At 41.0% G+C, this 21,116-nt stretch overlaps 1 protein-coding gene across 1 annotated transcript; it reads left to right on the top strand.

Annotated features, from left to right (window-relative positions):
- The first annotated feature begins 8,598 nt into the window (after positions 1–8,598).
- LOC122754801 (keratin-associated protein 9-1-like) lies at positions 8,599–18,183 on the top strand. The gene is made up of 2 exons (XM_044003257.1): positions 8,599–9,253; positions 17,510–18,183. Exons 1-2 carry the CDS (start codon positions 8,599–8,601, stop codon positions 18,181–18,183), a joined length of 1,329 nt encoding a protein of 442 aa, XP_043859192.1.
- The last annotated feature ends 2,933 nt before the right edge of the window (positions 18,184–21,116 follow it).

Genomic DNA, 21,116 nt, shown 5'->3' with positions numbered 1-21,116 from the left:
GTATAATTTGAGTATCTACATCCCGCTTTTTAAATTGAGGCAATTGGGGTTAAGCGACTTGCCCAAGGTCACACAGCTAGTGAGTGTTAAGTGTCTGAGGCCGGATTTGAACTCAGGTACTCCTGACTCCAGGGCCCGTGCTCTATCCACTGCGCCACCTAGCTGCCCCTTCTACATTACTTTTTAACTAAATAAATGGACATAAAATTCAAACAGACCTTTCATATGCTCCTTAGGTGGGGTATTTAATACATGCTTTTAAGGCACATGGTGTACTTCATGTGGATTAATGTGTAGTGCCCACATACTCTTGTACACCCTTATATGATAGTTATTTTTTTTAAAGGCAATGAGGGTTAAGTGACTTGCCCAAGGTCACACAGCTAGTAAGTGTAAAGTGTCTGAGTCCAGATTTGAACTTAGGTCCTTCTGGATCCAGAACCAGTGCTCTATGTACTGCAACACCTAGCTGCCCTCTTATATAATAGTTCTTTAAAAAAGATCCAGCACCAGGTGACTGTATTGTCTCCACTAGCTTTATTTTTTTATTCTGTGCTCAGTCATATGACTAAGATCATTTGCTTCCTCTATCACATAGTTTTAAACTGTTGCATAACAAACTTGTGTGGTAAACTCAAGCAAAGTATTTCAATTTATCCCTTCATGCATTGACCACTTATCTACTGAGGAATGGTTCTTAATCTCATATATATTTCTTTGGTGTGTTTATATCTGGGATACCACTGTGAGAAAATAATTATTAATAAAGAATTTCTTGGGGGGATCCAGAGATCAGTTTCAATCTTTTCTCCACTCCCCCACTCCAGAAAATCATGTCATTTGAAATATTGGGGGGAGGGGAGAACCTGTCTCTGTTGTAAGTTATTGGGGAACGTAGCTGAGGTTTCTAATATAATGCTACTTATAAATTACAGGCTATTATACCAGTTTGGGCAGCAACCATTTATTATTAGTTTGACAGCATATACAACCAACGTGGAGTCCCAAGAAAGGGAGGGGTTGGCTAAGAGAAGCAGTAAGCGAGTATCAGGGGTGAGCGCAGTTCGGAAATCCTACATTACCTAGAGAGAGAGAGCGTCCCAGGAAGGGGGTCAGAAAGAGAGGGCATGTGGTGAGTTCCAATCATCCTTGGTGCCAGAGAGAAACAGAGACAGAAAGAGAGAGAGAGAGAGAGAGAGAGAGAGAGAGAGAGAGAGAGAGAGAGAGGGAGAGACAGAGACAGAGACAGAGACAGAGACAGAGACAGAGAGACAGAGACAGAGACAGAGACAGAGACAGAGACAGAGACAGAGACAGAGACAGAGACAGAGACAGAGACAGAAAGAGAGAGAGAGAGAGAGAGAAAGAGACAGAGAGAGAGAGAACCCCCCCTCCCCCTTAAGCCTCTTGCAGTCTATCCAGAATGGATTTCCCCTCATTCCCTCTGTCTCTTTTCCTCTTCTTATTGATGTGGCTCTTACTAGCATCATTCAATTCTATTTGTTGACAAGACCTGAGGGTGGTCCATACCAACATGAGCTGTACCATGTTGAGCTTAGGGTCTGGTCAAAGACCAACCCTCTAAAGGGAAAAGCTTTCTGGAAAAGGTGTGGTTTTAATCCCCACTGAGTTAGTCTGTTCTCTAATGTATCTTTGGGCTGGCTCTGATATACCAGCCAGAGATCCTGAATAGGGGTGGGGTCACTGGGTCTCTCCAAAAAAAGCATTATTAATTATTATTTACTCACAAAGTCCAGTTCTTAAGGAACTTCAGCAAATCTTGTCTGGGACAAGCCCAAGGGAAACAGAGATTGATTTTTTTGTTTAGTTAAGTGAAGAACCACACTGGAATTTACCCTTCTTTTGCATACTCTTTGAGTTCATTTTTAATTTAGACCACTCTCAAGTAACGTCAATCAATGGAACTGAATAATGCTATAACCAATTAGCTTAGATCAACGTATGATGACTTTCCTCTCAATAAAGAGGATAAAACCCTTGGCCATGCCAGGGGCAGTCTCTCTTTGCCCTCTTGCCCTTCTCTCTGGCCTCAATCTCTTGGAACACACGTTGCTTCTTAGGGCTATGTAGGTATGAAGATATGTGGCTAATTCTTTACTGATAGTTAATATTCATTAATAATAAATACTTACTGCCAAAATGGGAACAATAGCGATTGAGATATAAAAGCAATTGATTTATAAAATATAGTAGTAGCAAATATTAAAAAAAAACACAGAAAAACATGTTTTCTAAAAAAAATTTATACAAATGTTTTTCCTGTATAAGCTATAGGTATGACCTCTTTTTTTGTTTTTGAGTAATCATCTTGGTTTCTACCTTTTCCTTTTATATTGGTCTCACTGCCTCAGTTCTCTCTGTTCTCCAATTCTTCCTCCACATAGCTGCCAAAGGGATATTTTCATATTCTAAGTCTAACCACATCACTCTTCTGCTCAAGGAGCTCTAGCAAATTTCCCAAGCTGTCTTAATTCTAGGGCCTTCCCTCTCTCAATTATTTCTGACTTATCTTACATATTGCTTGTTTGTACACATTTGTTTGTTCCCGGTTTCTCCATTAAACTGTGAGCTCCTTTGGGGAAGACTGTCTTTTGCTTCTTTCTGTATTCCCAGTACTTAACATGGTACCTAGAACAGAGTAGGCACTTCTTCAAAGTTTATAGATTCACTGTCTGGCTCCCAGTTTTCCTTAGCATAAAACACAAACTCTTCTATTTGGCATTTCCAGAGGAGGCTTCACAACATAATGACTCCAACCTAACCTAACCCAACTGGGCACAGAAGACATGTTGGTTAGATTGGCAGATGCAGCACAATTGGGAAAGGGAACTAAGGCACTAGGTGACAGTGTTTGAATTCAAATGGATCTTGAGGGTTGGGAGCATTTTCTGAATCCAATAAAATGAAATACAACGGAGAAAATAGAAACTTTTATGTGGGTGAAAAATCATAACTTTTTAAGTACAAAATGGGGGAAGCACTCTGCCTACCAAGAGGATTAAATAGCAGTTTGTCTGAAAAAGACCTGAGTGTTTTAGTGGGCCAGAAGATCAACATGAATCACCAGTTTGACCTGTTAGCCAAAGAAACAAATCAAAACTAATAAGATCCGTGTCTGCATTGGGTGGCATAGGTTTCAGGGCTAAGGAGGCAAGAGTGCCTATCTACCCTACCCTAGATAGCCCTCATATAGAGGAGGATTATCAACTGTGAGTGCCACAGAGCAAGAAGGAGGGGAAGAAGGAGAGTGAAGAGCCTTTAGTCTCTGGAATATTAGGATCGGTTGGAAGAACTGGGCAAATTCAGTCTAAGAAACAGAATATTCAAGAAGCATAAGATAAATGTGTTTCATTATTTGAAGGGCCGGCACGTGGAAGCTAGATTAATTTTATTTTTACTGTTTAGCCCCACACAGTATCAACAGAAAAAAGAAGAAATCTAAGCAGCAAAGAGGCAAAGTTAGGCTAATGATAAGTACTTACTGATGAGGACCCCTAGGATGGAGAAGAAGCTGCTTTTCTATGCCTGTACTTGCTGCAAATCAAAATGCAGCATCCCATTACAATCAAGTTGCTTTGAAATGAGACTTTGTAATTTTTCCCCAATCAAAAGAAGTCTTCACAACTCTTCATATTTTTTTAAATAGGAGACCCTTCCTCATAATGAATATATCTTTAATGGGATGCTCATGATTAGCGATTAAATGCCTCTTTGTTGCAGAACTGCATCACCCAAGCAATTCTGTTTGCTTCACTTCTGTTACTTGTTACTTCTGAAAGAGTCTAAGTACAAAAAGTTATCTATACCAGAACATAACCTTTGTTCATAATTAACATTTTCAATTAATATTTTCTTTACCTCCAAGTACATGTAAAAATCATTTTAACATCTGCCCTAGGGCTGTGCCCCCTGCTGCTGGTTTGCTATGGAAAAAATGTCTCTCTGCCAGTAGTCCCCAGGGGTAGGAACTTGCTGTTGTCCAGTCTTGCAGTGGGGTCAAGGCCTCCATGGTGGTTTGTGCTAGGGGTTGGGTGAGGGTCTCTGCTTGCTGCTGGCCCTCTGAGATGATGCTGGCTGGCTGGCGCTGCTGCTGCTGCTGCATTTCCTGCCAGGTTAGTAAATTGCTTCCCTGCTCCTGGAACAGTTCTAAAGTGGGTTTTCTTTTGGTTTGGAGGGGAAATTTGGGAAAGCTTCAGAGGGTTTCTTCCTCACTCTGCCATTTTGGCCCAGGAAGTCCATGATTAGTAATCAAATGCTTCTTTGTTGCAGAACTACATCACTCAAGCAATTTTGTTTCCCAGCCTCTTGTCATTTGTTACTTCTGAAAGAATTTCATTACAAAAAGTTATCTATACAAGAACATAACCTTCTTTCATAATTAATGTTTTAATTGAATATTTTATTTCCCCCAATTTCATGTAAACATGATCTTAACATTCTTTCCTTTTCAAATTTTGAGTTCCCAATTTTCTTTCTCCCTCTCTATGTGCCTCTCTTCTCCCCCATTTATAAGGAAAGCAATTTGATATAGGCTATATCTATGTGCAATCATTCAAGATCTATTTCCCTCTAAGTCATGTTGTGAAAGAAAACACTGACAAAAAATAAAGAAAAATAAAGAAAGTAAAGAAAAAGTAAGCTTTAATCTGCATTCAGTATCCATCAGTTCTCTCTCTGGAGTTGGATCTTACTTTTCTAAAAAGTCCCTCAGAAGTGTCTTGGGTCAATGTTTTGCTCAGAGTAGCTAAGTTATTCACAGGTGATCATCATACAATATTGCTGTTATTGTATACAATATTCTCCTGGTTTAGCTTATTTCATTTTCCATTAGTTCCTGTAAGTCTTTCCAGGTTTTTCTGAGAGCATCCTGATTATCATTTCTTACAGCACAACAGTATTCCATCATAATCATATACAACAACTTGTTCAGCCATTCCCCAATTGATGGAAGTCCCCTGATTCCTTGTCTTTTACCACCAGTAAAACAGATGATGTAAAAATCGTTGTGTAAATAGCTCCTTTTCCTTGTTTTTTAAAATCTTTTTTGACACAGACCTAGTAGTGGTGTTGCTTGGTCAAAAGGTATGCCAGACACAGTGGATAAAGCACCGGCCCTGGAGTCAGGAGTACCTGAGTTCAAATCCGGCCTCAGACACTTAACACTTACTAGCTGTGTGACCCTGGGCAAGTCACTTAACCCCAATTGCCTCACTAAAAAAAAAAATGTTGAAAACTCTACATGTAACTAGAAAATAATAAAAAATACTTTAAAAAAAAAAAAAGGTATGCCAGGTTTTATGTCCTGTTGGGTGTACTTCCACATTTTTTCTACAGAATGGTTGAATCCCTATACATCTTCACCACGAGTGCTTTAGTGTCTTAATTCTCCCATGTCTCCTCCAACATTTGTCATTTTCCCTTCTTGTCATATTAGGCTAGCCAACCTGATATTTTCATTGGCATTCCTCTAATCAGTAGTGATATAGAGCTTTTTAAAAATTATGACAATTGGGGCAGCTAGGTGGCGCAGTGGACAGAGCACTGGCCCTGGATTCAGAAGTACCTGAGTTCAAATCCGGCCTCAGACACTTGACACTTGCTAGCTGTGTGACCCTGGGCAAGTCACTTAACCCCCATTGCCCCGCCAAAAAAAAAAAAAACTTATGACAATAGTTTTGATTACTTCCTCTAAAATCTGTCTATTCATATCCTTTGACCATTTATCAATTGAGAAATGGCTATTATTTCAATAAATTTTACTAAGGACCCCATATATTTGAAAAATGAGGTCTTTATCAGAGAAAAATGCTTTAAATTTTTTTCACAATTATGATTATGATTAGTAGGTATTTCACTCCATCGTATTTCCCCTTGTTTTTCCTACTCTGTCTCCTTTCACCATTCTCAAAAGTGTTTTGCTTCTGACTTTTACCTTCCCTTAATCAACCTTCCCTTCTATCAGCTCTCTCCCTTTTCTTGTTCCCTTTCCCTCCTCCATGCCTGTATTGAAAGATAGATTTCTAAAACCAAACAAGTGTATATGGCATTAGATTTTTGAGCCAATTCTGACGAGAGTAAGGTTCACTCTCTCCCCTGGCCCATTTCCTCTATCTTCCCCTCTATTGTAAAAGCTCTTTTGTGAACTCTTTTATGCCAGGGAACTTACCCCATTCCATCTCTCATTTTCCTCTTCTCCCAGTGCATTCTTTTTCTCTCACCCCTTAATTATGTTTATTTGGACAACAATCCCAGCATATTCAACTCATGCCTGCTTCCTCTGTCTATGTATACTTCTTTTTAACTGTTATGATAATAAGAAAGTTTTTAGGAGGTACAAGTATCACTTTCTCTTATACGAATGTAAATAGTTTAAAATTAAGGAATATCTTCTGATTTCTCTTTCCTGTTTATGTTTTATGCTTCTCCTGAGTTTTATACTCCAAAGTCAAATTTTCTATTCAGCTCTACTCTTTTCATAAGGAATGCTAGAAAGTCCTCTATTTCATTAAATACTCACTTTTTCCCCGGAAAGGTTAAAATCAGTTTTGATGGATAGGTGATTCTTGGTTACAATCATAGCTCCTTTGCCTTCCAGAATATCACATTCAAGGCACTGATCCTTTAATAGAGAATCTTCTAAAGCTTCTGTTATGCTGATTGTGACTCCACAATATTTGTTTTCTTTTTCTTTTTGGATATTTTAAATAATTTCTCCTTGACCCTGGAGCTTTGGAATTTGACTCTCATATTATTGGGCGTTTTTACTTTGTGATCTCTTTCAGGAAGTCAGTGGTGGACACTTCCCCTTTCTAGTTAAGCTTCCTGTTCTAGAATATCAGAGCCCTTTTCTTTGGTAAGTTCTTGAAAGGTGATGTCAAGGCTCTTTTTTTTTCCTATACTTGCTTACAGGTAATCCAATTAATTTTCAGTGATCTCTCCTATATCTCTTTTCCAATGGCACTGTTATCTTTCCAATGGAATATTTCTCATTTAAAAAATTCTTTTGATTTGATTTTATTCTTTCCTGATGTCTCATAAAGTCATTAGCTTCCACTTGCCCAATTCTCAATTTTAAGGAATGAATTATTTCAGTGAGCTTTTGTACCACTTTTGCCATTTGGCCAACTCTCCTTCTTACAGAGATCCCTTCAGTAAATGTTTCAGTTTCGTTTCCCATTTGGCCAATTCTTTTTCTAAAGGACTTATTTTCATCAGCGAATTTTTTATACCCTTTTCATTTGAACAACTCTGCTTCTCAGGACATTCTTCTTTGCATTGTCTTTTGGTGCCTCTTCTACTATTTGGCCTATTCCATTTTTAAGGTGCTATTTTCTTCAGTATTTTGCGTGTTTCTGTATACCTGTCATTGAGGTTAAAGCTCTTAAATGAACAGCAATGCCTTTGCACAAAATGAGAAGCAAAGGAAAAGGTGGTTTATCAGAAAACCTACATCGTTCGAATCTTGACCCCAAACTGAACGGATTCAAAGGTTTCTGTGCTTGTGCTTTCTTGCAATCAGACACATAAATAGGGAGGACCAAGTGCAGCTTCACCCCCAAATTCTGAAATGGTAATGGAATTGCAGTACTAGAAATAATCTCACTCAGAGTGATTCATTAAAAGTTGTTATGAATGTACCCTCACATTTTGAGCAGAAAATACTGTGCATCTGTGGAGATCGCTAGGAACAAACACCATAGAGGAAGATGGGCATGGCTACAGTCCTATTGTTCAGTTTACTTTGGCATATCTTAACACAATAATCAGACTTTGGGCAATTATCTCTATCACTTCCCTTATTTTGACTCCAAAACAAATGCCAGAACAATTAAGTTCAACTCTATTTGTGAACAAGGAAAGACTGTTTATTCCTTCTGAGCCTCAAGTTCATTTCCTTGTCTGTAGCACAAAACCAGTTAGGCAACAACCCACTTGTCCTCCTTTGTAGGAAGCTTTCCTATGTCCTATTCAATGACAGAAATCTTCCTCAACTGGTCTGCCCCTTCTCTGGAATACGATTTGAGGCAAACGTCCATGAGAAATGTAGTCCTTATTTGACTTCACCCAGGGAAGGCATTGGGGATTCATGAAAACTGTTTTCCAGTCTGGAAGGACTGTCATGTTGAAGCCAGGAATTAGGTTTGTTCTACTTGGCTAAAAGGGCTGAATTAGGAGCAACGTGAAGATGTTGAGGAGAGGCATATTTAGGCTAGAGAGAAGGAAAAAACTTCCTAATTACAGCTATTCAAATAATGATTAAGTACGTTAAGGTGGTCATGAACAAGGGAGAAAAGGCAAGGTGTGATTCAGAAATAAAGAATGTATTGGAAAAGTGTTACCTGGAAAGGTAATTATTTTTTTTTCTGTCCGAGTGAAAACATTTAACCTAAAAATGCCACTGACTGGTTTGATTATCACTTCTTTGCCATTAAAAAAAAAATAAGGAAATAAACAGGACCTAGCAATAGCAACCATTTAGAGTTGGGGTATAAAAGAGGTCTCTGAGATCAAGAGACATCCATACTCAAGAAACTCTCTTACCTGGAAACCAACCTAGACTCTGAACCCACGAACACCATGGTCAGCTCCTGTTGTGGCTCCACCTGTGGTGGCCTAAGCTGTGGCTCTGGCTGCTGCCGACCCAGCTGCTGTGTGTCCAGCTGTTGTCAGCCCTGCTGCCGCCCCAGCTGCTGCATTTCCAGCTGCTGCCAGCCCTGCTGCCGCCCCAGCTGCTGTGTGTCCAGCTGCTGCCAGCCCTGCTGCCGCCCCAGCTGCTGTGTGTCCAGCTGCTGCCAGCCCTGCTGCCGCCCCACCTGCTGTCAGACCACCTGCTGCAGAACCACTTGCTGCCGCCCCAGCTGCTGTATTTCTAGTTGCTGCCAGCCCTGCTGCCGCCCAAGCTGCTGTGTGTCCAGCTGCTGCCAGCCCTGCTGCCGCCCCAGCTGCTGTGGGTCCAGCTGCTGCCAGCCCTGCTGCCGCCCCAGCTGCTGTGTGTCCAGCTGCTGCCAGCCCTGCTGCCGCCCCACCTGCTGTCAGACCACCTGCTGCAGAACCACTTGCTGCCGCCCCAGCTGCTGTATTTCTAGTTGCTGCCAGCCCTGCTGCCGCCCCAGCTGCTGTGTGTCCAGCTGCTGCCAGCCCTGCTGCCGCCCCAGCTGCTGCCAGCCTTGCTGCCGCCCCACCTGCTGCCAGACCACCTGCTGCAGAACCACCTGTTGCCGCCCAACCTGCTGTGGCTCCTCCTGCTGATCAGCTCTCACACGCCTCTGCAAATGCCCAACATCCCCACCCCATATCAACCAGGCACCAGATCTTTTCTTCCTGTCATTCAGTACAAAAAGGGCTCATTCATGGCAAGTAATAGCTAACTAATCCACATGAGACCCCTTCAGAAGTGACAACCAGAAACTCAACATCCAACGTTCAGCTCTCGGTTGCCTTATTATGCCTCTTATGTGGACAACAAGGTTTTATTTAAGTCCATCAACTCAAAGTCTTGCCTGTTCTCCCAACCCCCCAGAATTTCCTTTCTGACCTTCAGGCACCAAGTTCTGCTCTTTGGGAATTGTTCTTACCTCGTAATTGTTTGCTTGCTGTTTCTCCATTGAATACCAAGATTCCAAAGATCTTTCTCAGATTCCCTGTCCTACTAATTTGCCTCTGTCTTAGTGTCTGTCCAATTCCAAATAAATCTTCTGGCAATTCCATGAATCCAGTGTCTTGGCTAATTCTTTTCTCTTCCTGTGCTCATCAAAAAAGCCTGAGCAATTCTAACAACCACAGAATTGCACATTTCAAAGGTTCTTCAGCAGCAATTTTGTTTCAATCATACTCCAAAGGAATATTGACTTTCGTATACTTTGCATGTGGTCATTTATAGAAAGGCAATCAAGTTCATCATTTTTCTTTTCCCCTGGAGCCATTCATACAGAAATGTAATGTATCGATGCAGCCATTTTGATTCCTCTTATGCAGTGAGCTAGACACATGGTTGTGTGACTTGCAGTCTTCCTTGGATCATTTTGTCATATCATGGATAGAGTTGGTGAATGGTCATCATGGCATAAAGATCTTTGCTATGTTCAGTGAGGAAAAAGGATCATTTCAGAAAGAATTCTAATGTGGGAAGAAGAGTAAAAGATATGTTGGAATGGTTCACATATGAATATTGGGAAAGACTCTAGCTCCATATGTGATCATCATTGCATGGGGAATAGGGAAAGGGAATTCTTAGGATATTCCAATCTGGTCACCATTTCTTATTCCATCCAATTGGTGCTCTAAAAATGTCGGCAAAGGATCAATATTTCTTCAGAGCAGAGCTTAGACCTAGGGTAGAGAAGACACGTGATGCCCAAGGAACAACAAAGAGGTAGGGAGTGAGAGGATCGATGCACATTATTTTAATAGTAGTAAAGGTCACCTTTCATGCCATTTAGGTATTTGTTTGGTAATGAGTCAAATTTCTTAGGCTACCATTGAATTTAAAGGTACTAGATAGACATCTAGTACCCTTTGCATGAACTCAGAAGTGAAAGTAAAGATGGTTTATCAGAAATCCTGCATCTATAGAATCCTGACCAAAAACTGAACAGATGGGAATGTTTCTGTGCCTCATTGTTTCTTGCAGTCAGACACATAATTAGAGATGGCTAAGTACAGCTTCACCCCAGGACTCTGACAGAATAATGGCATTGCCAGCAGTAGAAATAATTTCACTTACACAGAGTGATTCATTCAAGGTTGCCATGACTGTAAACCCACATTCAGTTGTAGTCTGAAGAAACCTGATGAGCAACTTGAGAGCCTTAAGTTTCTCTATTGGTCTATGCATTTTCTGAATCTTCAGGTAGTCTTGCATTGCCGGTGGTTGTAATGAAAATGCTGCCCTATCATCACCCTTCAATGAAGATATAAATAACATGGGAATCCAAGAGAAGGTGGATTCAATCCACCCACTCCTACTGGCTGCATCCCAGATGAGTTCCTCCCATCCATAACTGTACCTACCTTTTATTCTCTCTATCACTACGCCTTAATCTACTTAAAATAGCCTTATGGTGTCTTGGGGTCTCTACCCCCATGGAGTCTAAAGGTTACTACATTAATACAACAATCTTCACATCTTCTTGACCTCATGTCTTAATGGCACTTTGGGGGGGGGTGGATTGCTACAAAGACTATATTAATGAGAATGTTTTTCTCCATCATGAGTTCTATAATGTTGAGTTAAGTGCTGTGATCCAGAGAGGTAGGTGCCTTTCCGTAGTCAATACATTCATAAGATTTCTGTCTGGAAAGTATTCTCTTAAGTGCTGAAAGACCAGAACCCCAGGTGAAGGATTTTCCACCTTCATTGCATTCATAGGGTTTCTCTCCAGTGTGTGTCCTAATGTGATGGGTAAGATCAGACTTCTGAGAAAGGCTTTCCCATATCCACAGCACTCATGGGGTTTTGTTCCTTTATGAGTTTTCTAGTGCAAAGGAAGTTAATGGCCTATTTTGTATTCTTTCCCTAGGTGGACTGATATAAGAAAATCAACATATTTCTTTGTTTACAATGTATTTTGTTAATGTATGAGTGATGGAGGGGAGAAGGGTAAAGATGCAACATCTGGTGTAAGATAGTAAGTACAGATCACAAAGTAGGTAGTACATCAGTGAATATGGCACATTGCCTTCATTAAAGAAACAAGTTTTCATATTGTTCTTCTGCACAAGCAGTATAACCTTGCAGATCAAACTAATTCAATATGCAGCTATAACATATCTTCTGTGTCGCACTTTAAGACCTCTGTATTAAATGCCATACTGTATGTGACCCTGGCAATTCAGAACTGAAAAAAAAAAAGTCTCTGCCCTTGCATATTTACATCCTGATCTAGACTGGATATCACAAAATCAGAAGGATAAGCACTGTTTAAATAAGCTATCTACCATTGATAACACCCCTAGTTATTCACCACACTTGACAGCAGAAAAACAAAAGTGGCAAGGAATTAGCATACGTCTTTCTACTGCCAAAAGACGGATAACGTTACTGTCCAAAAATTCTTTAGGAGCCAAGAGATGTAGGTACTCATTTGCAAATGATCAAATTCACAAGAATATGGCACTGTTCTTATTAGGAAAGGAAGAAAAAATAAGAGAAGCAGTATGCTCCTGCCCCATTTCTCCCCAACCCCACACCCTTGTTTTTTATAACTTTCATAACGAATGTGTCCTGGGTTTGCAATGACTTCAGAATAACCATCTAGTGGTGAATTTGGATGAAAATGAAGCTATCCTGTATATAGCTTGTTTGTATATATTTGTTTGCTTGTTGTTTTTCCAATAAATTGTGAGCTCCTTTAGGGCAGACTGTCTTTTGCCTCTTTTTGTATTTGCCTGGAATAGAGTAGACGCTTCTTCAGAGTTTATGGACTGACTGACTGGCTCCCAGTTTTCCTTAGCATGAAATACAAAGTTCTCTGTTCAGCATTTACAGAACTTCCTTCATAGGATGGCTCCACCCTACCCTAACTTAGGCACAGAAGATGTGCTGGTTGAAAAGACACATGGAGCACAATTGGGAAAGTGAATGAAGGCACTTGGTGACAGATTTTGGATCCAAATGCATCTTGAGAGTTGGGAGCCTCTACTGAAGCCATTAAAATGAAATGCGACAGAGAAAATGGAAACTTTTATGTGGCATAAATATCACTTTTCTAGCACAAAATGAGAGAAGCACCTGTCTATTAAGAGGATTAGACAGAAGGTTGTCTGAAAGAGATCTGAGCATTTTCGTTCAATATGAGTCCCCAGTGTGACCGATTAGTGAAAGAAACTAATCAAAACTACTAAGATCTGTGTCTGTATCGAGTGGCATAGGTTTCCAGACTAAGGAGGCAAGAAAACCTACCCTAAATAGACCTCTTATAGAGCAGGTCTGTGAACTGTGAGTGCCACAGAGCAAGAAGGAGGGGAACAAGCTTAGTGAAGAGTCTTTAGTCTCTGAAATAGTAGGATCAGTTGGAGGAACTGGGCAAGTGCAGCTTATGGAAAAGAATATCCAAGAAGCCACAACAAGCTAAATTTGTTCCATTTATTGGAAAGGCAGGAATGTGCAAGTTAGATTATTTTTTTCCCTCTTTGTCAATATACGATATCATCAGTGAAAAAGAAATCTATGTATCAAAGTGGTAAAGTTGTGCCAATGAAGTGTTCTCATTGATATGTTGTTTCTTCCTGAGGTACCAGTGTTAAACACTTTACTTCCTTAGTCTCTCCCCAATTCCTAGGATGGAGAAGAAGCTGCTTTTCTATCCATTGTTTTCTGCAAATCAAAATGCTCCATCACAGTACCATAAAGTTACTTTGCAATGAGACCTTTTCTTTTTTCCCCAATTAAAAGAAATCTTCACAAGTTTTTATATATTTTATAGGAAACTCTTTCTCATAATGACTATATCTTCAATGGGATGTTCATGATTTGTAATTAAATACATCACCCAAGTAATTTTCCCCAGACTTTTGTTATTTGAAACTTCTGAATGATTTTAGTCACAAAGTTATCTCTACCAGAACAGAACCCTCTTTCGTACTTAACATTTTTGATTCAATATTTTATTTTGCCCAATTTCATGTAAAATGATTTTATCATTCCTTTTTTTTTCAAATTTTGATCTCCAGATTTCCTTGCTCCCTCTCTATGACTACCCCCTTCATTGAAATTTAAAGCAACTTGATATTGTTTTATATATATATATATATATATACACACACACATATATATACACATATATATACACACACATATATATACACACACATATATATACACATATATATACATATATATATATATACATACATATATATTCAGTCATATGAAGCATATTTTCCTCTAAGTCATGTTGTGAAAGAAAACACTGACAAAAATGCAAAATAAAGTAAAGAAAAAGTATGTTTCAATCTGCATTGTGGCTATCTGGAGGATTGCCACATGCAGAATTATTTTTAAATCAGATCCTAAGATCTCTGGAGTCCTTGTAGAGCAGTTCTGTGTCACTCTACACTCGTTGATCAGGGAAACCCAGAGTTTCCTAGTAGGATTTAAGTTCATACTGGAGCTCCAAAAAAAAGGGGGGGAAGGGGGGCGTCCTGAACTTCAAAAGGCCATTAACAAGAGCAATTCTCTTTCTCAAGTGTATGTTACTACAGCTGTCACTCTCAACACTATTTGCAAGTCCTCAATCCAGGTACAGAGATGAGGTTAGTATGTTGCTGGCAAAATATTTTTTGACAAAAGCTGGGGCGTCCTGGACTACTGGGGGGGTGACCTGATATCATTCCAATCTTCATTCAAGCTCCCTTTCAGCCAGAAGTTATGGTATGCTAGCACTCCTCTTCACCCTGAGAATGAGGGCCAATACAGTGATGCAGATCCAAGTATGGGGTGACCCAATAGAGCTCTAGCCCCAGTGCCAGCAGATGGACCCTTGTAATCACTTTCTGACCAGTAATCTGACCCCTCTTACCTCCTGTGCCTGAGAAATCTAAAAATTGCCACTGCTGCCACTGATTCAGTTGCCCCCAAGGTCTAGTGCTGGTTTGTTGGCCTGCAGCCTGCTTTGGGCTGTGCTCTTCTCTCATCCTGGTGCAGCACAACTTTCCTGTCAACCTTCTAAATTGTCTTCGGTGGGAAAATTGTTTGTCTCCATCCTTTTGTGGGTCCTGCCATATCAGAATGTGTCTTTGGCCATTATCTAACGTTGTTTGGAGGGGTTTTGCAAAAAGCTCAGGAGAGACCCTGCTTTTTTTCTCTACCATCTTGCCAGAACTTCACCTTTAATAAATTTGCATTAATATTGTTGTGAAAATCATTTATGAATGCATCCTTCCCTCTTTCCCTACTCTATCGGCCATCTCTCATAAACAAAGTATAAAAATTAAGAGAAAAAACAGACAGAACATTAGAATTAACAGACACGCTGATTAGGTCAAGGGCGGGGGGGGGGGGAGGCACCCTGAACTTCAAATTCTTCCACATCTACAAAAATTTGAGGGAGATGAATTTTGTTTTCCATTCCCTCTCTTTTTCTTACCTTTCTTTCCTTTGCCACTTCTTTCTTCCCCTCCCCTTCCTCCATATTTCTTCCCTCACACTCCTTCCCATTTCCTCCCCTCCCTTCCCCTTCAATTCCCTCTCTTCTCCTTCCCTTCCCTCATCTTCCGTTCTGCTCTTTTTCCCTTTCAAATCTCTTCCTTGCTCTTCCCACAATTATACTGCCGCACTTTTCTTCCTTTTGCTTCTCATTCTCTCTTGTCTTCTCTCTTCCAGTAACAAACTTAGTTATTATAACTATGAAAGGTTAGCTGACACAATTATGCCTTTTTCATAGGTGGACCCTAGGAGAAAATAGTTCCTTTGTCTAAGGCTCAGTTCAACTAGTTTTCTCTTTCCATTTTTTCCTCTACCTCTGTAACTTTATCTTCAAAGTCCTTTTTGAGTACCTCTATGGACTGAGACCAATTCATATTTTTCTTGGAAGCTTTAGATATTGGGGCCTTGATGTTGACATCTTCCTCTGTGGGTGCCCCTTGGTCTTCCGGGTTACTGAAGAAACTTTCTATGGTCCTCACCTTTCTCTGCCTGCTCATCTTGCCTTTCTTTTACTTGACTTTTAGCTCCTTAAAGTGGGGCACTGTTTCCAGGCTGCAGTATCCCAAGCTTAAGAAGTCCCAGGTGGTATGATTTAAGGAGAATCAGGTTCCTCACTTGCCTGGCCTGTTCCCTGGTCCTTACATGACCCCAGACCAATTTGCTAATCGACCAGCTTTGTGTGTTGTGGTTGTTAGCTCCGATGAGCCTTTGCCCCTCCCCGACTTGGGCCCCTGCTACTTGAGCCTACCTCCTGGTTCTTAGCAGGAGTGTCACATCCAAGTTCTGCCTTAGCACCAGCATAGACCCCTGTAGTCTCCCCCCTGCCCAGGGCTCAGCCCACTCACCAGACTGTGAGCTTAGTTCCAGACAACACTGGTGCTTCAGCTGATTCAGAGGCTCTGGGGGTCTGCTTCTCTGGTGAGGCCTTCCTGGGACTGGATGTCTGTCAGGGTGACTCTGGGGGTTAGGCTTGACTCCTGTATCAACACAGCAGCTCCCTCCTTCTGACCTTCCAAGCCGTTCTTGGTTAGAAGATGATTTCAGCACATTCTTCTATGAGTTTTGCTGCTCTGGGCATTTTCCTATGGCATTATTTGGATGTTTTTTGGAGTGATCGTGTCATGAGTTCAGGAGCCCACTTCAATTAGTTTTAAAATGCATGGGAGGGGCTATATGACCTATGAGCTCTCTTCCATCTCTAAAATCCAATGGACATCCATATCATTAGAGACCAAGTGAAATTCATTCGATTATACATAGAAATGTTCATCGCTCTTATTCACATCCATGTCTAAATAAGCCCATGTAGCCCCAAGCAGAATGTATCGATTTCTTAGGCAAATTTCTTCTGCCACCGTCAAATGGAATTGAAAACAATCTCCTCCAAAAACTTATCATCTTTCTCCTTCACTAATTCAGCAATAACCATGCAACTAAGGTCTCCACCCAGTAGAGCACAGTCTGTCATTTTGAGCAGAAACTACTGTGGTATCTGTGATCACTAGGTAAAAACAATGTAGAGGAAGGTAGTTATGGATACAGGCCTATTGCTCTCTTTAATTTGGCATAGCTTAACATAATAATCAGACTCTTGGCAATTAGCTCTATCACTTCCCCTTATTTTGTCTCCAAAACAAATGCCAGAACGATTATGTTCAACTCTATTTGTAAACAAGGAAACGCTATTAATTTTTCTGAGTCTAATGCCCATTTCCTTGGCTGTAGGCCAAACCCACTTAGGCAACAACCACTTGTCCCCTTAGTAGGAAGTCTGCCTATTTTCTACTGAATGACAGAAATCTTCCTCAACTGGTCTGCCTCTTTCTTGCATAGAACCTAAAATGAAATCCCGTGAGAAACGTTTTCATTATTTTATTTAACTTAGAGGAGGCATTGGGAATCCATGAATACTGACTTCCAATCTGGAAGAACTGTTGAAGTCAGGAATTAGGATTGTTCTACTAGGATCCAAGGGCCAGAAGTGGGAGCAATGAGTTGTTGAAGAGAGGCATATTTAAGCCTGAAAGAAAGAAAATTTCCATAATTATAGCTGTCCAAATAATGATGAAATGCTTTAAGGTGGACATAAACAAGGGGGGGAAATGATATGGAATGATCCAGAAATAAAGCCTTAGCTGGAAAGGTAATTGTTTTTGGCCAAGTGACAACAGCCAACATAAAAATGACAAGGACTAATTTGATTATCACTTTTTATCATGAAAAAAATAAGGAAATAAACAGGACATAGCAATAGAAACCACTTGGAGTTGGGGTATAAAAGAGGTCTGTGAGGCCAAGAGACATCCATACTCAAGAAACTTTCTCACCTGGAAACCAACCCAGACTCTGAACCCACCAACACCATGGTCAGCTCCTGTTGTGGCTCCACCTGTGGTGGCCTAAGTTGTGGCTCTGGTTGTTGTGCCCCCAGCTGCTGCCAACCCTGCTGCCGCCCCACCTGCTGCCAGACTACCTGCTGCAGAACCACCTGCTGCCGCCCAAGCTGTTGTGTGTCCAGCTGCTGCCAGCCCTGCTGCCGCCCCAGCTGCTGCATTTCTAGCTGCTGCCAGCCATGCTGTCGCCCCAGCTGCTGCATTTCTAGCTGCTGCCAGCCCTGCTGTCGTCCCAGCTGCTGTGGGTCCAGCTGTTGCCAGCCTTGCTGCCGCCCCAGCTGCTGTATTTCTAGTTGCTGCCAGCCATGCTGTCGCCCCAGCTGCTGTATTTCTAGTTGCTGCCAGCCATGCTGTCGCCCCAGCTGCTGTATTTCTAGTTGCTGCCAGCCATGCTGTCGCCCCAGCTGCTGTGGGTCCAGCTGTTGCCAGCCTTGCTGCCGCCCCACCTGCTGCCAGCCTTGCTGCCGCCCCAGCTGCTGTATTTCTAGTTGCTGCCAGCCATGCTGTCGCCCCAGCTGCTGTGGGTCCAGCTGTTCCCAGCCTTGCTGCCGCCCCACCTGCTGCCAGACCACCTGCTGCAGAACCACCTGTTGCCGCCCAACCTGCTGTGGCTCCTCCTGCTGATCAGCTCTCACACGCCTCTGCAAAGGCCCAACATCCCCACCCCATCTCAACCTGGTACCAGAGCTTTTCTTCCTGTCATTCAGTACAAAAAGGTCTCACTCATGGCAAACAAAAACTAATCCATGTGAGTCCCATTGGAAATTGACAATCAGCAACTCATCCAATGTTCTTCTCTCTATTGCCTTCATCCTCTTATGTGCACAAGAAATTTATACTTAAGTCCATCAACTAAAACCTGTTCTCCAAAACCCCCAGAATCTTCCTTCCTGACCTTTATGCCCCAAGTTCTGCTCTTTGAGAAGAAGAACATCATGGGCCATGTTTTTAGCTCACACCAAGATTTGAATACTGAGATTCCAAAGCTCTTTCCTCCTCAAATTCTCTGTCCTAGTGATTTGCCTTTGTCTTGGTGTTTCTCGATTTTCAAATAAAACTTCCTGGAAATTTCATGAATCCACCGGCTTGGGTAATGCATTCTCTTTATTTCTTCATTATCATTGCTTGAGTAATTCTAAAAATCACAGAATTGCACATTTCAAAGGGTTTTCAGCAGCAATTTAGTTTAACCCATGTTCTAAAGGAATACTGACAATCATATACTTCCAAAGTGATCTTCTAGCCTCCGCATGTTTTAATGTGTACAAAGTCAATATAATTCATCATTTTCTTCCCCATCCAAGTCATTCACATACAAATGTAACCTATATATGCAGTAATTATGCTCCTTCTTATGCAGTGAGCTAGCCTTGTGATTGTGTGACTTTCAGTCTTTCTTGGATCAGTTTTGTTTGGTTTTTTGTTTGCTTGTTTTTTTAATAGTTCAGTATATTTTATTTTCCACTTACATATAAGGATAGTTTCCAACACTTGTTTTCATAGGATTTTTAGTTCCCAATTTTTCTCCCACCCTCCCTTCCCTCCCTCCTCCCCAAAACAGGAAGCAATCTAATATATGTTATATATGTGCAATCACATCAAACATATTTCTGTGTAAGTCATATTGTGAATGAAGAGTCAGAGCACAAGGGGAAAACCTCAAAAAGAAGGAAAAAACAGCCCCAAAGTAGAAACAATATGGTTCAATCTCCATTCATAAACCACAGTTCTTTTTTTCTGGATGGTGAGAACATTTTCTATCAGGAAGTTCTTTGAAATGGTTTGGATCATTGCATTGCTAAAAAGAGCCAAATCTATCACCATTGTTCATCACACAGGGTTGCTGTTACTGTGTACAGTGTTCTCCTGATTCTACTCCCCTCAGTCAACATCAGTTCCTGTAAGTCCTTCCAGGTTTCTCTGAACTCCTCCTGCTCATCATTACTTTTCACATTGATTTTTTAAAACTTTGTGTTCTAAATTTTCTTCCCCCCTTCCCTCCTCGTCCCTCCCTATGAAATCCAGTAATTCAATATGTCATACATGTATAGTTATGCAACACATCTTCTCATGAGTCAGGGTGTGAAAGAAAATAGAACAAATACCTTTAGAAAGAGGAGGTAACAAATAAAATTATACTTCAATCCATATTCAGATACTATCAGTTCCTTCTCTGTTAATGGTTTGCATTTTTCATAAGTCCTTCTGATATCTTCTTGCTTATCATTTTTTCACAGTTACTATTGCTAACTGTATTATCCTCCATATTATTCCCTCCCCTTGATATTTACTCTATTTTCTATCTTCCTTCACCCTATCCCTCCTTGAAAGTGTTTTGCTTTCTGCTGCCCCCTCCCCCAATCTGCCCTTCCTTCCTTCACCTCTCCCCCCCATCTCCTTCCCCTCCCACTTTCCCTCAGTGCAAAATACATTACTATACCCACTTGAGTATGTGTGTTATTCCCTCTTTGAATCAATTCTAATGAGAGTAAGGTTCACTCACTCCCCCACTCCTTTCCCATCTTCCTCTCCATTCCATAAGCTTTTTCTTGTTTCTCTTATGTGAGCTACTTTTCCCCAGTCCACCTCTCCCTTTCCCTTTCTTCCAGTGCATTCCTCTTACCCTTAACTTTTTTATGAAGATGTCATCATGGGTCAGCTAGGTGACACATTGGACAAAGCACCAGCCCTGGACCAAGGAGGCCCTGAGTCCATATCTGGCCCCAGACATAAGCCACCCCACCCTGCCTGGCCCATAACAAGCAAAGATAAACAAAAAATGATTTGCAGATATCATCCCTTAATATTCAATTCATACTTGTGCCCTCTGTCTAAGTTTATTCTTTTCAGCTGCCCTAATACTGAAAAAGATCTTATGAGTTAGAAGTATTATCTTCCCATGTAGGAATGTAAACAGTTTAATCTTTTAATATACCTCATGATTTCTTTTTCCTCTTTACCATTTTATGCTTCTCAAGGGTCTTGTATTTGAAAGTCAAATTTTCTATTCAGTATAGGTCTTTTCATCACAAATGTCTTAAAGTCCTCTTTTTCATTGGAGTCCCATTTTTCCACCTGAAAGATTATAACCAGTTTTGCTGGGTAGGCTGTAGTCCCAGTTTCTTTGCCCTGTGGCATATCATGTTCCATGCCCTCTGGCCCTTTAATGTAGATGCTGCCAGATCTTATTTTATCCTTATTGTAGGTCCACAGTATTTGAATTCCTTTTTTCTGTCTGCTGGAAGCTTTTTCTCCTTGGCCTGGGATCTCTGGAAGTTAGCTATGATATTCCTGGAAGTTTTCCTTTTGGGATCTCTTTCAGGAAGTGATCAGTGGATTCTTTCAATTTCTATTTTACTTTCTGCCGCTAGAATATCAGGGCAATTTTCCCTGTCAATTTCTTGGAAGATGATGTCTAGCCTCTTATTTTGGTCATGGCTTTCAGGTAGTCCAATGATTTTCACATGATCTCTACTGGATCTGTTTTCCAGGTCAGCTGTTTTTCCAAGGAGATATTTCATATTGCCATCCATGTTTTTATTCAGTTGGATTTGCTT

The sequence above is a fragment of the Dromiciops gliroides genome, chromosome 4 (genome assembly GCF_019393635.1).
Source record: "Dromiciops gliroides isolate mDroGli1 chromosome 4, mDroGli1.pri, whole genome shotgun sequence".
Classification (NCBI taxonomy): Eukaryota; Metazoa; Chordata; class Mammalia; order Microbiotheria; family Microbiotheriidae; genus Dromiciops; species Dromiciops gliroides.
The sequence above is the reverse complement of the archived record's forward strand: the minus strand, read 5'-3'. Positions and strand labels throughout refer to the sequence as shown.

Coding starts and splice junctions, on each gene's coding strand:
- LOC122754801 (XM_044003257.1), top strand. CDS start 8,599: ATGGTCAGCTCCTGTTGTGGCTCCACCTGTGGTGGCCTAAGCTGTGGC. Junction 9,254..17,509: donor CTGTTGCCGCCCAACCTGCT/GTGGCTCCTCCT, acceptor AAACCAACCCAG/ACTCTGAACCCACCAACACC.